Raw genomic sequence first — 18,445 nt, 5'->3', positions numbered from 1 at the left:
GCAGTTGGGCAAGGATGTAATTTAATCACATTTTTTAAATTCTTTGTGCTGACCATAGTGATCTAATTCCCAGGAGTAAATTCAAAATTGATAAGAAACCTCATGAGAATCCAATCTGAAGGAGCTCTCATTTGGGAATATAATACTGTGAGAAAATGGACATGTTTTCTTATGTAAGAGCCCAGAGGGCTTACCTGGTTTATGGGAGATCCTTGAATTTACAAAATCTGTTTGCTTTTGCACATTAGGGTTTTGGGGGTTCCCCCCCTTTATATCAGTGGAGCTGAGACAGATATTACACATTGTTGGTTTTTGATAAACAGCTTCAGCTGTTGAGTTTTTATTCTCTTGGCTCAAATGTAAACTTTCCATACTTTCAAGGTGTAAAGTAGTGACAGTCTTCATGTTTTAAGGGAAAGTATTTTGGTAAGTAACTAATTGCCTTTAAGTTTTAGTAAGTGCTTCTTTGAAAACTATAATGTAGTGTGACTGAAGATGTTTAACCCTGTTTACTACTGTATGTTTCTATTAGTAGAACATCTTTAAATATTTATTGTGATAAAGGGTTGAGCAAGCATGTTTTTCCTTTGCAGTTTTAAAACCTCTTTTCCTTCTTCATATACAGGTCATGAAACCTAACAAACTTTGGCATTCCAGTGATACACAGTTTAGTACTGCAACAAGCTAGTTGTAATAGTTACTGCATATAGAAAATATTGGAATGTATGTTGTGATAGAATTGGTATTTAAAACAGAAAATAATATATAGTACCTCTTTGAATTTTAAAAAATCCTAAATTTTATGTTTTATCTCGACCGTATCTTCAGCATAGTTTACAATATCATTATACAATACAGTTATTGCTATGTGAGTTGCAGATTATGACATGACTAGTGTTATATTTTCAGATGGGATTTTTTTGTTCAAATATTATGAAAAAGAAGCAAAAATGTTTCTATTCTATGTTATCATGCAGCAAATTGGAGCCTAATAATGATATAACTTAAAATGATAGACATTTGATTTTGTTTTTCTCTTACAGAATTTTTTAAAAGAAATTAATTTACATAGTTAACAAAACTCTTTCCCCCCCCTTCTGTAGCAAATGGTACGTGAACAATTCACCACAACAACACAAGGCACCAGCCTAGAGAGGCCAGAGAACCAATATGTCTACAACATTGGCATTTATGGCTGGAGAAAGCGTTGCCTCTACCTGTTTGTCCTCCTCCTGCTTATCGTCCTAGTTGTGAATTTTGCTTTGACAATTTGGATTCTTAAAGTGATGTGGTTTTCTCCAGTAAGTGGCCTCATTAATTTTCCATTCTCTTTCTAGTCTTTACTAATCATATTCTCCTCCTTTGTTTGCCTTATGACCTCACCTATTTCATATGTATGCCAGTTTCTTCTTATGTAATAACCTTGTCTTTTTCTTACCTCATTAATTAGAATTTCTCATTCTGTTGGAAATACATACAGAATAGTCATCTTTTACAACATTCATCCCTCTATAATTTTTAAGTCATCATTTTAAATGATGTTTATGTTGATGACCTTACATTTACAGTTAATTCAAACAGTTCTGTGAGAGATTTTATTTGCTCTTGCCTCACTGTGTTTTTTCTGCCATTTACAAAGTGTGATTTCTCTAGTTTCATTTATACCCCCAGAATTCTTTAGTGTTCAAATGTTGTTCTCACTAATTCAGCTTCTTTTCCTATCTGCACTCAAACTCTGATTTTTTAATCACCTATTTCCCCATTATTTAAGATTTAGAAATTGATTTAGCAAATTAATAAATTAAAGCTCAAAGTATTTGAAACTACTTTATGCTTTAGGTTAACCAACTACATTGCTCAAGAAGAAATGTAATAACTTTTCACTACAATATGTATATTATTATCATGTAATTTTTAAATAGTAGTTTAGAGGTTAAGTCCACAAGAGGAAACTTGAGTCAGAATACAATAAAATGCTTCAATGAATATCAAAGCTAAGTTAATGTGGAAGCAGAGAAAGAACTGACAGGAAGGGGATGCAATGCATGACAGTTCATTAGCAAGAGTTAGGCTAACTGTAACCCTAATAACGCGAGATTTGTAGAAGCGAGGAATGTGTGAGGCGAGTGGGAAAGAACTGTGTGAGAAGTTGTTGCGACCTTGTGTAGATAATATGGAATGTAGACTAAGAGTCTACATTAGTGAGCAAAACAAGATATCAGAATGACCTATGTATAAACAAAATGCAGCTGTTGCTCATTATTGTCTGTAACAAAAGGTATAAATGCTTGCTGTAATTGTTTACCTGTTGAGAGACCTGTTTAGCTCTCTCCCTCTATGCAATTGATAGAGAGAAAGAAAATAAAGTATCTGATTTGCTGTACCCAAACAAAAAGTGAGAACTCTGTTATTCTCCGACATTAATTTGATCCTACCATGCAGTCTGTGATGCATAGTTGATTTGAATAGACTTATTACAAGGAAAACAATAACAGTAAATTCCTACTGTTCTGCCCCTGCCATTCTGTAAAGAGTATTATGTTAACATTTCTATCATCTATCTTTATTATGCCAGTCGCTAAATGAAGGGGCATTTTATCTTCATGGAGCTATGTCTATACTCTTCTTTCTTTTACTATAAGCAGGTGAATTTTAAGTGCCTCTTACTCAGCATAGTTATTATGATTGGATTCCTGTCAAGCTTCTTCCCCCACATAAATTCTTTTCAGCACAGTTTTTTTTCATGTGTACTACAGGTACAGAAGGTCTTAGATCATGTTTAATTTTTTAAACTATTATGCAATGCATTTGGAAGATGTGCACTTTGGTGACTGCACATCATGAATCACAGTGAATGTAAGTGGCTAACATTTTGTGTGTGTGGCTCAAGTTCACAGTAAAGGTCACCCCTTCTCCACTTATTTTTCCATGTCTTGGCGCCACATGTGTGGCTCCCCTGTGTGGCCAATGGGTGGCTCCTTTCCTAGGGGTCATGGAACATAAAAATTGGCAAAAACTCCCTCCCCTTTCAGGAATTCTCTGTGCAGGAACCCTGGTCTCTTCCTGCTTATCCACAAGGAAAGCTGCAAATGCCTCAGGATGGAACTGTAAGGGTTCTCTCCAGTTCTATATTGCAGGACCTGTGTACCTGAATTGTCCAGCTAAGCAGTGGCCCAGCTATGTCCCTGCCTAGCCACCTACCTATTATTGCATTCCAGGGGCACCAGAACAGGGGGGCCAGCGGGCCCTAGCTCCCTCCCCCACTTTTTACGGGCTGTAAGGGTGAACAACAGAGGAGGGGGCAGAGAGGAGCGAGTGGGGGCAGGGTCTTGGAGGGAAGAGGTGGTGCAGGGGTGGGGGCTTGGGAGAAGGGGCAGTGTGAGGGTCGGGGAGCGGGGAAAGGGGCGGTGCAAGGGCGGAACCTCAGGTAGAATGTGTGGCATGAGGGTGGGGACTTGGGGAGAAGAGGCAGTGTGGGGGCAGGGCCATGTTCTGGGTGCCTCTGGCCCCCTCACTTTTAGGGCGCTTCCGCTGCTCCTGTTGCATTCCTTTTTTTCAAACCCTCCTTATTAAACTCTGGAGATCTTTTTGAAATTCACTATTAAAGGATTGGGGTGTGCTGCTCCATACGCAGTCTCATTTTCCCCCAAAATGAGCAAGCTAAACTACAAGTTCTTCTTCGAATGCTTGCTCATGTCCACTGCTTGCTAGGGGTGTGTGCACCGCATGCACAGTTGCCGGAGATTTTTCCCTCAGTGGTATCCATAGGGCCTGCTCTAGTGCTCTCTGGAGCCGTGCATGTATGCGCCAGTATAAGGGGCCCTGCCAGCCCCACACCCTCTCAGTTCCTTCTTACTGCCATTGATGGTTGCTGTAATGACCCCTCTTGCTGTGGCAAGGTTTCTTTCCCAGTGGTTGAACTTTCTCTGTTCATATTCTGTATAGTTATCATAGTTAATGTATATAGTTCTTAGTTAGAGTTAGTGTATATAGTAGTGTAAATAGTTGTTCCTGTTGTTAAGGCAAGTCCCGGTCCCCGGGCTTTAAGCCATGTACCTCTTGCGGTAAGCTGATACCAGTAAGTGACACACACGCTAGCTGTCCAAAGTGTCTGGGGGAGTCTAACGTCAAAGAGAAGTGCCAGATCTGCAGGGACTTCAAACCTCATACCAGAAAGGACAGAGACATTCGGCTGAAGGCCATTCTCATGGAGGCAGCCCTCAGACCAGTCTAGGAGCTGAACCGCTCTGAATCAGAGCTTAGTATTTTGGCCCCCATGTGGAGCGCTCCCTTGGCACCGCATTCTTCCCAGCACCATTCTCCATCCCCAGTGCCAAGGAAGAAACATAAGAAACAGTGCACCAAGAGAGGTCATTCTCCAGTGACAAAGAGAGAAAGGCGGAGACAGACTGATGTAGTGAGACATACATTGGGCCACTCATCTTCCCCTGAGCCACTGATGGTGCTGCAGACTCCGCCCAGAGCGCCAAGTCCAGAATGGGACCTGCCACCAACTGCCTGGAGCAGCCTTTGGGCCAGGTGTTTGTTCATCCCTTTGATCCCGGAGGCCTTTCAGATTGTGAAAGAACTGCTGTCCCTCCCAATACCACTAACCCCTCAAGGACCCCCTCCAGCCAAGGCGACCGGAGACAGAAGGGAACAAGGTCCGGCAAGCTCCTTCCCGGTACCAACCACTGTGGCACTGTCCAGAGGCAAGCCCTCCATGGTACTGATGCACCGGTCACTGTCCTGACACCGGTCCTCAGTCTCTCGGCACTGCCCAGTGGCTGAAGCAGGTACTGCATTGCCATGGTCTCCAGATGAAGAATCCTCTTTGGGGTCCAAAGTCTTTGGTACCAAAGTCTGTCCCAGCCTGGAGCCTCCTCCTGCACCCCAAACCTTTCATCCCCGGCCCCACCCCAGAGCCTGCACCCCCAGATGGAGCCCTCACATCCTCTGCACCCCAACCCCCTGCCCCAGCCCAGAGCCCCCTCCCACACCCTGAACCCCTCATCCACAGCCCCACCCCAGAGCCTACACCCTTGGCCGGAGCCCTCACCTCCTCCTGCACCCCAACCCCCTACCCAGCCTGGAGCCCCCTCCCACACCCTGAACCCCTCATTTCTGTCCCCACCCCAGACCCCACATCCCCTCCCATATCCCAACCCTCTGCCTCAGCCCAGTGAAAGTGAGTGAGAGTGGGGGAGAGGGAGCCACCGAGGGAGGGGGAATGTAGTGAGCGGGGGTCAGGACCTCGGGGAAGGGGCGGGGAAGGGGGCGGGGCCTTGGGGAAGGGGCAGAGCTAGGGTGTTCGGTTTTATGGGATTAGAAAGTTGGCAACCCTAAAACAGATGGTGATGAGCTAAAGCATAAGATCCATGTATGGCTGCGACCTTTAACGTAGAGGATGCGTTAAAGCAGGTTGGCATAGAGGCTTTCCTAAGTTCATACCCTTTTAAACTTAACAGGTATACCACAACTTGGAACTTGGAAAGAACTGAAGTAACCAGTTAGGAGAGAAATAACAAATGTGATACCTAATCACAAAAGGGCCATGGTAACAAATGGACATTCGGTGGGCATTGGCTTTTTATATCGAACGGATGAAGCCATTTTGGAAATTGAACCAGATGTTTGTTGCAGTAGCAGATAGGATGAAGGGCCTTCTGGTGTCTTCTCAAAGAATTTCTTTGTGGATCACCTCCTGCATTCATATATGCTATGACTTGGCAAAGGTGCCAGCCCCCGCACTGACAGTGCACTCCACAAGGGCGCAAGCGTCCTCAGCAGCATTCCTGGCGCAGATTCCCATACAGGAGATCTGCAGGACCACAACATGGTCATTAGTTCACACTTTCATCTCACACTATGCTATCACACAGCAGGCCAGGGATGATCCTGCATTTGGCAGAGTGGTGCTACAATCCACGAATGAACTCCCATTCCTCTCCTAGGAAATGCTTGGGAGTCACTTACTTGGAATCGACATGAGTAAGCACTCAAAGAAGAAAAAACGGTTACCTACCTTTTCGTAACAGTTGTTCTTTTAAATGTGTTGCTCAAGTCCATTCCAAAACTCACCCGCCTATCCCTCTGTCGGTGCCAGCCAGCAAGAAGGAACTGAAGAGGTGGCAGGTCGGCAGGGCTATATATGCAGTGGCATGATGGCCCGACTCCAGGGGGTGCCTGAACGACCCAAAGGATATCGCTAGGGGGGAAACCTTCCATAAACTGTGCACGTGGTGTGCACACACCTACTTGGAATGGACATGAGCAACACATCTCAAAGAACAACAGTTATAAAAGGTAGGTAACTGTTTTTTCCTCAGAGGGGATCATGAAAGAGCCAACTGTGTGGTATTGTTCACAGGAAAACCTTTTTGACAATAACTCTTGCAGGCAATTATCTTATACCCTAAAGCATGAGATTTAATTACCTTTGTTTTTATTTTAGTTTGCATAGTTGCAAATGTTAATGGAAATAAAATTATCCAACCCTTTAAAAAATCCAGCTCCTGAACAAGTGGACTGTATGCTGTATTAGTTAATTAGATCAATCAAGTAAAATCTGTCAGGTATAATGATATTTTTACTTGCACTGTATTATCCAGCCATTAGATGTGTCTCTGGGTACATGTAAACTCCAGATGGAGCTAGCGTGCTAAAAATAGAAGTGTAGCTGCAGTGGCAGAAGTAAGGGGATGGGCTAGCTGCCCCAGGTACAAGTTCTGCCTGTGACCCAAGGTATGCACTCAGATGGCTAGCCCATCATGCCGTCTGTGCCGCCATTGTTACAGTTATATTTTTGGCATGCTAGCTTGATCAAAGCTAGTGCACATACATCTACCCAAGCTGAAAATAACATCTAGCTCAAGTGTAGATGTATCCTATGTGGTGTATAGAGCTCCAGAAAATATGTGGTCCTTTTTGAACAAGGAAAACAAAGCTAAAACTCGAGCTGTGTTGGAAGCCAAGTTTTTTAACTATAGTTATAGCTGTTTTCTTCAATAAATCCCTCCCTCCTGTTTAAGAATTGAATATGACAGGACCTAAGTATATCTTGTACATCTGCATCTTAAATATTATTCTCATTTAAGATAAGCAAACCTCAGCAGGTTGAAAAATCTGGCAAAAGTGAATCTTGCACTGAGTCTCCATGCCTGGACTAGCTTTCAGTAGCCATGGACTTACAGAACTGTGGCATTCAAACTAGCCTTTTAGTTTTCTAGAGCGTGGAATATTAATTATATTCATTCTAACCAAGCCCCGGTGAGTGTAATTTATGTCATGTGTAACCATTTTATGGCTAGGGTAAGATTAGTTTCCAAACCAGTAGATATCAAATAAACCTCTCACCTTTAGGAGTACTTGGTGCTGCTGAGTACTCTAACATAGCCAATATCTTCAACTGACAAGATTCTGTTGTCTCTTAAGAACAAGAATCAGATAAACTTGTCTGTCTGAGGCCAGGAAATAGAATACTTGCAACAGAAACTGAGGCCTGGTCTACACTACGATTTTAGGTCGAATTTAGCAGCGTTACCTCGATTTAAGCCTGGACCCGTCCACACGACGAAGCCCTTTTTTTCGACTTAAAGGGCTCTTTAAATCGATTTCTTTACTCCACCTCCGACGAGGGGATTAGCGCTGAAATCGGCATTGCCGGCTCGAATTTGGAGTAGTGTGGACGGAATTCGATGGTATTGGCCTCCGGGAGCTATCCCAGAGTGCTCCATTGTGACCGCTCTGGACAGCGTTCTCAACTCAGATGCACTGACCAGGTAGACAGGAAAAGGCCCGCGAACTTTTGAATCTCATTTCCTGTTTGGCCAGCGTGGCAAGGTGCAGGTGAGTGCAGATCTCATCAGCAGAGGTGACCATGATGGAGTCCCAGGATCGCAAAAGAGCTCCAGCATGGACCGAACGGGAGGTACGGGATCTGCTCGCCATATGGGGAGACGAATCCATGCTAGCTGAACTCCGTTGCAGTAAACGAAATGCCAATACATTAGAAAAAGTCTCAAGGGGCATGAAGGACAGAGGCCATAACAAGGACGCACAGCAGTGCTGCGTGAAAATTAAGGAGCTAAGGCAAGCCTACCACAAAACCAGAGAGGCAAACGGAAGGTCCGGGTCAGAGCCGCAGACATGCCGCTTCTAAGCTGAGCTGCATGCCATGCTAGGGGGTGCAGCCACCACTACCCCAACCCTGTGCTTTGACTCCAACAATGGAGAATCACGCAACACGGAAGCGGTTTTGGGGATGAGGAAGATGATGATGAAGAGCTTGAAGATAGCTCACAGCAAGGAAGCGGAGAAACTGGTTTCCCCAACAGCCAGGATACGTTTTTCACCCTGGACCTGGAGCCAGTAACCCCCGAACCTACCCAAGGCATGCTTCCGGACCCTGAGGGCGGACAAGGGACCGCTGATGAGTGTACCTTTGTAAATATTAGACATGGTTTAAAAGAAAGCGTGTTTAATGATTAATTTGCCCTGACATTCGTGGCCAATACAGCTACTGGAAAAGTCTGTTAATGTGTATGGGGATGGAGCGGAAATCCTCCAGGGACATCTCCATAAAGCTCTCCTGGATGTACTCCCAAAGCCTTTGCAAAAGGTTTCTGGGGAGGGCTGCCTTATTCCGTCCGCCATGGTAGGACACTTTACCACGCCAGGCTAGTAGCACGTAGTCTGGAATCATTGTATAACAAAGCATGGCAGCGTATGGTCCTGGTGTTTGCTGGCATTCAGACAACATCCATTCCTTATCTCTCTGTGTTATCCTCAGGAGAGTGATATCATTCATGGTCACCTGGTTGAAATAGGGTGCTTTTATTAAGGGGACATTCAGAGGTGCCCATTCCTGCTCGGCTGTTTGGCTGTGCGACTGAACAGAAATGTTCCCCGCTGTTAGCCACGCGGTGGGGGAGGGGTGAAGTGATCATCCCAGAGAATTGCGTGTGTGTGGGGGAGGTTATTTGGGTTTGTGCTGCATGCTAACCCGCAAACCACAGCCCCTCCTTTTAAATGGCCAACCCATTTTAAATGGCCAACCTAAAGGCTGCTTGGTATGGGAAATGAGGGCGCTGCTGTTTGAAACCATTTCCACATGTTATGAAGGTTAAAGAAGCCAAAAGACTGTGGCTTACCATGGCTGCCTGCAAGCTGAATTCTGTTGCCTGGCACTGTGTGAGTGATCTCTCACACCAAACCGGCAGGCCCTCAATATAAATAAGAGGCAAAATGCGACCTTGTAACGAAAGCACATGTGCTGTGTAATGTGAACAGCAAGGTTTAACGGGAAAGAGTGATCCTATTGTTCTCTAAAATGTGTCTTTTTAACTACCAATCTTCCTTTTCCCCCACCAGCTGCAAATGTTTCTCCTTCGCAGAGGCTAGCGAAGATTAGAAGGCAAAAAAAACCGCACTCGGGATGACATGTTCTCGGAGCTACCAGGAGCACTGCCAGTTTTTTTGCCGCCCTAGGCGGTGGAAGGTTCCGCCCCCGAAATACCGCCCCCGACAGAGGCGGCAGAAGGTCCCGCCCCCGAAATACCGCCGATGACCGGGGAGGCCGAAGATCCGGCCGCCGCGGTCGCCGCCCCCCAAATGTTAGCGCGCTAGGTGACCACCTAGGTTGCCTAATGGGTTGCGCTGGCCCTGGGAGCTACAGATGTCCTCCCACGCTGACAGAGCACAGCAGAATGCGTGGAGGCAGACAATGTCAGAGTGCAGGACAGCACAATATGAACGCAAGGAGAGGTGGCGGGCTGAATCGCGGGCTGAAGAGAGTAAGTGGCGGGCTGAAGAGGATCGGTGGTGTCAGATTGCTGACAGAAGGCAAGAGTCAATGCTCCGACTGCTGGAGCATCAAACTGATATGCTCCAGCGTATGGTTGAGCTGCAGGAAAGTCAGCAGGAGCACAGACCACCGCTACAGCCTCTGTGTAACCAACAGCCCTCCTCCCCATGTTCCATAGCCTCCTCACCTGCCAGACGCCCAAGAACGCGGTGGAGGGGTCTCCGGCCACCCAGCCACTCCACCCCAGAGGATTGCCCAAGCAACAGAAGGCTGGCCTTCAATAAGTTTTAAAGTTTTAAAGTGCAGTGTGGCCTTGTCCTTCCCTCCTCCCGCACCCCACCTGGTGCTTCCCTACTCCCCCACCCCTCCTGGGCTACCTTGGCAGTTATCCCCCTATTTGTGTGATGAATTAATAAAGAATGCATGAATGTGAAGTAACAATGACTTTATTGCCTCTGCAAGCTGTGATCAAAGGGGGGATGGGAGGGTGGCTAGCTTACAGGGAAGTAGAGTGAACCGGGAGGGGGGGTTCATCAAGGAGAAACAAACAGAACTTTCAAACCGTAGCCTGGCCAGTCATGAAACTGGTTTTCAAAGCTTCCCTGATGCACACCGCGCCCTGCTGTGCTCTTCTATCCACCCTGGTGTCTGGCTGCGCGTAATCAGCGGCCAGGCGATTTGCCTCAACCTCCCACCCCACCATAAATGTCTCCCCCTTACTCTCACAGATATTGTGGAGCGCACAGCAAGCAGTAATAACAATGGGAATATTGGTTTCGCTGAGGTCCATCCGAGTCAGTAAACTGCGCCAGCGTGCTTTTAAACATCCAAATGCACATTCTACCACCATTCTGCACTTGCTCAGCCTATAGTTGAACAGGTCCTGACTACTGTCCAGACTGCCTGTGTATGGCTTCATGAGCCATGGCATTAAGGGGTAGGCTGGGTCCCCAAGGATAACGATAGGCATTTCAACATCCCCAACGGTTATTTTCTGGTCTGGGAAGAACGCTCCTTCCTGCAGCTTTTGAAACAGACCAGAGTTCCTGAAGATGCGAGCGTCATGTACCTTTCCCGGCCATCCCACGTTGATGTTGGTGAAACGTCCCTTGTGATCCACCAGTGCTTGCAGCAGCATTGAAAAGTACCCCTTGCGGTTTATGTACTCGGTGGCTTGGTGCTCCGGTGCCAAGATAGGGATATGGGTTCCGTCTATCGCCCCACCACAGTTAGGGAATCCCATTGCAGCAAAGCCATCCACTATGACCTGCACATTTCCCAGAGTCATTACCCTTGATATCAGCAGCTCTTTGATTGCATTGGCTACTTGGATCACAGCAGCCCCTACAGTAGATTTGCCCACTCCAAATTGATGCCCGACTGACCGGTAGCTGTCTGGTGTTGCAAGCTTCCACAGGGCTATCGCCACTCACTTCTCAACTGTGTGGGCTGCTCTCATCTTGGTATTCTGGTGCTTCAGGGCAGGGGAAAGCAAGTCACAAAGTTCCATGAAAGTGCCCTTATGCATGCAAAAGTTTCGTAGCCACTGGGAATCATCCCAGACCTGCAACACTATGCGTTCCCACCAGTCTGTGCTTGTTTCCCGGGCCCAGAATCGGCGTTCCATGGCATGAACCTGCCCCATTAACACCATGATGTGCACATTGCCGGGGCCCATACTTTGTGAGAAGTCTATGTCCATGTCTATTTCCTCATCACTCTCATCACCGCGCTGCCGTTGCCTCCTCGCCTGGTTTTGCTTTGGCAGGTTCTGGTTCTGCATATACTCCAGGATAATGTGTGTGCTGGTTATATTGCTCATAATTGCCGCGGTGATCTGAGCGTGCTCCATGATACCAGTGCTATGGCGTCTGGGCTGAAAAAAGGCGCGAAACGATTGTCTGCCGTTGCTTTCACGGAGGGAGGGAGGTTGGGAGGGAGTTGGGGCCTGACGACATGTACCCAGAATCACCCATGACACTGTTTTTGCCCCACCAAGCATTGGGATCTCAACCCAGAATTCCAATGGGCGGCGGAGACTGCGGGAACTGTGGGATAGCTACCCACAGCTACCCACAGTGCAACGCTCCAGAAGTCGACACTAGCCTCGGTACTGTGGACGCAGTCCGCTGACTTAATGCACTTAGAGCATTTTGTGTGGGGACACACACAATCGACTGTATAAAAACGATTTCTGAAAAAACGACTTCTATAAATTCAACCTAATTTCGTAGTGTAGACATACCCTGAGATGAGGCATCAGCAATGTTAAAACACCATGCACATACTTAGCTCTAAAATAGATATTGTGAGTCAAACACAAGCTCTCAGCAGATTCATTACCGATCCTGTTTTTGCTGATTGCTTATTAACAGACTCTATCCACAGTCCTATTTTCTCAATGAAACAGTACACTTCTGTTTGCCAAGCAAGTTCCTAAAATAGTAATCGCAACAAGAAATACTGCACAAAGAGCTGGATCTATAACTAAGGTACCTTTGGGACACAACAATAGATGTCTCAGTCTAAACTTGCTTTAGCCTTTCCATGGATTTGACTTAAAAGCAAGATATAAATGTATAAGAACAGAGGCTCCCTGGATGGTCATTCTGCTACATCTTGACTACACTGTAGTTAGTTTCATTGTCAGTTTTTTTCAGTAATTATATTATGTGTAGACTGTCAATATTTGGATATTTTGAAATATTCAGGGATGGGGTAGCACACACAAAACCCTTTCCCCCGGCTTTCTAATAATAAATGCCTTGCCACTCGTTTTCCTAATTTTGTTATAGCTGCTGAAGAGGAACCCGTTTCATTTGAGTTGACTGCCTGTCACAGCTATTCAGTGAATTATCTTACTGGTTTTCTTATCTATACCTTTTTTAACCTTTTTTTTTTTTTTTTAGATATATTTTTTCAGTATAGAACCTACTGTTTCTATTGTAGAAAAAGCCCTTTGCCCTGATTTAGCATAGTTTTTACAAGGTCTTCTTACAATGCTAGAGAAAATCCTCCTGTTTGAGACATAAGGATATTAGTTTTTATTCAAGATGGGCATTATTCTAAGAACTTACAAAACTGCTTTTCGGCAGAAGAAATAAAAGTACATACAAAAATACAATGAAGCTAGATATGCTTTCAGTTTGTTTATCAAAATGCTTAGCTCTCACATTTAAAATCAAGTAAAATAAAAATAAATACTAGAAATTAAATGTAAAAATGAATGGCTTTCCTATCTTAATGTTGTAATAATAAAACACCATAGGCCAGAAATGCTACAAATTGAAACTGAAGTGACAGTAGACTGACCACATTGCACATATGTATATTTTATGGTATACTATACACTAATGGTAAAGGTTAATATGTTCAGATTAACATTTAATAAGGGAAAAAAGACAACAATTATAGAACTAGATCTAATTAGTAGAACAAACTTTACATTTGGATTTTCCTGATTTTTGAGTACTTGATCTCCCCCAAAAGGGTAAAAATAAGGGGTTTTTTTCTGTGCAGTTCTTTGCTGAGAGATGCATGCTTAGAAGTTGAGCCTCCATTGTGTAGAGGGATATATGGAGATGTGCTTGACCCATGCTTAGAAGGTGCATAAACAAAGACCATGTAATAAAGTAAAAAGATTGTCATGGTCATCATGGTGAACTGACACTTGTACCCCTTACTACATTGATGAGGAGCATCTAGATAAGGGCTTATCAGGAGGCAGAAACGGAGCATTCCTTATGCAATTATGCAGTGCAGTGTTTTGGTCTGACAGTGTCCAGGTCTGTCACAAAATGAAATGTTTTCTGTGAGATGGTCTTAGATATATGAACGTTTAAATTAAGACCAGCCCTGAAAGGAAAGAGTAAGAACGATGTAAGGCAGTGTTAGAATGCGGAACTTGATTTTCTGATTAAGCTAATAACTAATCAATTTTTGTAGGTCTATGATGGCATGAAGGCTGTCTTTTTCTCAGTATGAAGAAGAACCATGCTTAGAAGCCTTTCTATTAGATATGCAGAGGCACTATTTATGTAGTCCTCATCTTTCTCAGGGAGTCTACCTTTGCTTTGAATACTTTCTCATAAAGAGGATGCCTGAAAAGGAATGTGTGGGCAAGGGCAAGGGCTGAGAGGTAGCATAGAATGGAATTGGATCACATATTCAAACTGGATGATCATTGTAGCTAGACTCCATAGTAATTCTACCCAAAGCGTCAAAGAAACTGTCAGAATGATTCCCAAAAGGAGGAGGGATGAGAGGAAAGCAGAAGGTAAAACTGGTGCTAGGTTGTCAGGTAACATGTCGGATTTTTGGTCTTGCTGCTAAAGAAGACAAATGAGTGGCAGAAGATGGAACTGATCTAAGATGTTTTCCAGTGCCTTTCTTCTTCTGGTGTTACGGCTACCTCTTCTGAAATTGAAGCTGGACAACTGAGGTTAAGTTTGTGATTCTGGAAGGAAGAGGTCAAGGGGGGCCTCCCTTGTCTGGTCTGGTTGAAGGAGTCCCAGAGATCAACAATAGATTAAGAATCTTCACTTCCTCAAGAATCTTATCCATCTTTAGGCTGATAATACCCTCTCCCTCAAACAGAGGATCTTCCATTTGGGTCTGAGACTTAGCCAAAATGCCCAACATTGTTAGCAAGGAGCACAATCTAAGGGAAGAAGCTGATACCACCTGAAGCATCCTAAGTTCCTGAAGGATGTGCTTGGCCACTATATGCCCCTTAGTCACTAGCTTTGCTGGTGGTTTGTGTGTGTTTGTTTGTTTTTCCTGCACCTCAGGAAAACATCCTGGGAAGCAGTGACTCTGTAAAAGATTTGAGGGTCGTGGTGGATAATCAGCTGAATATGAGCTCCCAGAGTAACACTGTGGCCAAAAGAGGTAATGTGATCCTGTGATACATAAACAGGAGAATCTCAAGTAGAAGTAGAAAGTTTATTTTATCTCTGCATTTGGCACTGGCCCGACTGCTTCCAGAATCCTGTGTCCATTTCTGGTGCCCACAATTCAAGAAGGATATTGATAAATTGGAGGGGGTTCAGAGAAGAGCAACAAGAATGATTAAAGGGTTAGAAAACATGCCTTATAGTGATAGCCTCCAAGAACTCAATATATTTAGCTTAACAACGAGAAGGTTATAAGGGGTGACTTGATTACAGTCTAGAAGTATCTACATGGGGAACAAATATTTAATAATGGGCTCTTCAATCTAGCAGAGAAAGGTATAACAAGATCTAATGGCTGGAAGTTGAAACTAGACAAATTCAGACTGGAAATAAGATGTGAATTTTTGATGGTGAGAGTAATTAACCATTGGAACAATTTACCAAGGGTCAAGATGTATTCTCTATCACTGACAATTTTTAAATCAAGATTGGATGTTTTTCTGAAAGATATGCTCTAGGATTTATTTTGGTGAAGTTCTATGGCCTGTGTTACGCAGGAGGTCATACTAGATGATCATAATAGTCCCTTTTGGCCATAGAAACTATGAATCTATGAACTGATTAGAAGGAATATTTATCCCCAAGATAAAATTGGTACTTTCCTATGACAGGTTGTAATTCACCACATAGATACCCGAGAAGGCTTTCTTTCACCTAAGGTCTATTTTTTGATGTCCTTATTCAATAGGAAGGTCTAACGTGCTCTGGAACTACTCAATTTCATTGGCTGCTATCATCATCAATAAGCCAGGAGTAAGATGGGTTAGAAAACACTGGCATCTCCATGGTGGCACCTGATAAAAATGATCTATCTTCTTATTTGATTCTGTAAAAAGCAACAGAGGGTCCTGTGGCACCTTTAAGACTAACAGAAGTATTGGGAGCATAAGCTTTCGTGGGTAAGAACCTCACTTCTTCAGATGCAAGTAATGGAAATCTCCAGAGGCAGGTATAAATCAGTATGGAGATAACGAGGTTAGTTCAGTCAGACTCCAAAAGAAACTGCTGAGCTCCAGTTCATTTGCAAATTTGACACCATCAGATCAGGATTAAACAAAGACTGTGAATGGCTATCCAACTACAGAAGCAGTTTCTCCTCCCTTGGTGTTCACACCTCAACTGCTAGCAGAGCACCTCACCCTCCCTGACTGAACTAACCTCGTTATCTCCATACTGATTTATACCTGCCTCTGGAGATTTCCATTACTTGCATCTGAAGAAGTGAGGTTCTTATCCACGAAAGCTTATGCTCCCAATACTTCTGTTAGTCTTAAAGGTGCCACAGGACCCTCTGTTGCTTTTTACAGATTCAGACTAACACGGCTACCCCTCTGTTATTTGATTCTGGGATTCAGGGTGGAACGAAGCAGAAGCGCTTAGCAAGAACCAGTAGGCCATCATTAATGAGAAGTCTCTGTCTGTCTCTCTGTCTCTGTCTCGCTCTCTCTCACCCCTACTCCCTCTTTGGACTCAATGATGTTGAACTTCTGTGGTGTCTTTTCCTTAAAAGTTGAAGTTTTCAAGTCCAGACCCTGTGCCAAATGGATTATCAACTCCTGGAGCTATTTGAAATGGTCAGGTCGTAAAACAGATGAAAAGGTGATTGTATCCTCCGCACATTCCCTCAGACAGTGTACAAATGAAGGAGTGATACTGTATGTAGCAGATTTTGAATACATGTTGATGAAGTGTATATATATTATACTATGCAAGACACCAGTTAGTGGTGAAACCACTAGCAGAAAGTAGTGAACTTTTAGAGGGATTCAGGACCCAATCTTGCAAATGATTACACAAGTGCATAACTTTTCTAATGTGAGTACTGTATATTGTTTGAAGGATCTGGGCTGTGGTTTGAAATTAGAAACTACAGCTGTGTGCAATTGCAGAAAAAACTGTGAGACATTTTTCATAATTCTGTTTTACAGATATTTTTCACCCCCTAAAATATTTCTAAAATTACAATTTGGCTGAGAAACTATTCAAAACTGTGACATTTCATGTTTTCACAATGAAAATAATTTTGCTTAAAGTGGGACCACTTTCACAAAAATAATCCCATTTTAGTATTGATATAGAGAGAATACATAGTTTTGAATTGGCAACAAATAAATGTTCAAATTTTAAGCATTCCAAATTCGATTATGGATATTTCATACAACTCTATTAAAAACAAATTCTAAAATAAACAGATAATAAAGGGATGAAATGAAAGCATCTTAGCAACAGAACGTGTCTCATTAAAAGTTGTGCAATTATCTGTACTCTGAAAAATCATGGGGATTTACTAAAACTAGAAAATCACCAGGGAAACAAGAAACAAGCCATATGAGCTCTACAGTGTGCATGACATGTACTTACAATAATGAAAGATAAGTTAGGAGAGAAACACAAGGAAGACTGGGGTGGATACTAGGTGCCCTGATTCTAAACCAGGCATGTACCAATGCCAAGATATTGAAAACTGACAAATGATTTGCGGTATTTTAATTTTTAGGTCTCAACCCTGGAAGCCTTAATGGGGTCTGATTACATAAGAACATAAGAATGGCCATACTGGGTCAGACCAAAGGTCCATCTAGCCCAGTAACCTGTCTTCTGACAGTGGCCAATGCAGGTGCCCCAGAGGGAATGAACAGAACAGATAATCGTCAAGTGATCCATCCCCTTTCACCCATTCCCGGTTTCTGGCAAACAGAGGCTGCCCATCCCGGCTAGTAGCCATTGATGGACCTATCCTCCACAAATTTATCTAGTTCTTTTTTGAACCCTGTTATAGTCTTGGCCTTCACAACATCTTCTGGCAAGGAGTTCCACAGGTTGACTGTGCGTTGTGTGAAAAAATACTACAGAAAGGGCTGAGCATCCACATTTTGAAAATCAGGTTGTTTTAATGTATCTCAAGTTGAACAGCCACAAATTAGGATAGGTCAGTCACTTTTGAAAACCTTGCCCCAAACACATAAATAGAAATTTTATATTCCCTAAAATTATAAAGAGTTAACTTCAAATGAAACTTGAAAATGAGGAAGAAGTAAAATTGTATTTTTAATTAGTTTTTCCATATAAATGCTTCCTGTATTTTTGCATCTACAGACCTTTATAGTATATAAAGCGTTATGAGATAGTTCTGGCTTATTCTAGAAAATCTGCAGATTTTATTACATTGTTTCCACATATGAGGAGCATTTTGGTAAATAATTGCTTAGTCCAGGTGCAGTTAATAATGCCTCATGAATTCTTGCATTATTGTGTCAATTTCTTATGCAGTAGGATTTTCAGGAACAGTTTATAATTTTATTGTATGTCCTCATTGTATTACTGTTGTAGCAAAGTTAGTTCATTGCCTCTGGTCCCTCATGTTGAAGTATTGCAACAACAATTTCAGACTTGCCATCAGTGTTTGTTTTCTTTATCTGCCTGAGGATATCTCTTGATAACTCAGTTTGCTTTCTGATCATCTCTCTTATTTCTTGCTGCAGTAATAGTCACAATCTGTGACCAACATGAACTTGTACCTTGCTGTTCAATATTTCATAATATTGGAATTTTCCTTATTTTTCTCATTCTTTTGCAGTCTTACAGTTAGCTAATTCCAGTGTTATTTCTTTCTACATATCTTCATTTTTAGTCCCAGATTTATTTATTTTAAATATTTTCTTGCTTTCAACTTGTCTGATTTTCT

The 18,445-nt window shown here is 43.4% G+C and overlaps 1 protein-coding gene across 1 annotated transcript in view; it reads left to right on the top strand.

Annotated features, from left to right (window-relative positions):
- Positions 1-1,106: 1,106 nt before the first annotated feature.
- SGCG (sarcoglycan gamma) overlaps positions 1,107-18,445 on the top strand; it is a 126,973-nt gene continuing 109,634 nt past the window's right edge. Inside the window, exon 1 of the mRNA XM_065420241.1 lies at positions 1,107-1,301. Within this exon, the coding sequence (XP_065276313.1) occupies positions 1,107-1,301 (195 nt within the window). The remainder of the gene's footprint in view (positions 1,302-18,445) is intronic.

This window comes from Emys orbicularis, chromosome 1 (assembly GCF_028017835.1).
Source record: "Emys orbicularis isolate rEmyOrb1 chromosome 1, rEmyOrb1.hap1, whole genome shotgun sequence".
Classification (NCBI taxonomy): Eukaryota; Metazoa; Chordata; order Testudines; family Emydidae; genus Emys; species Emys orbicularis.
This window is presented reverse-complemented; position numbering and strand designations above follow the sequence as displayed.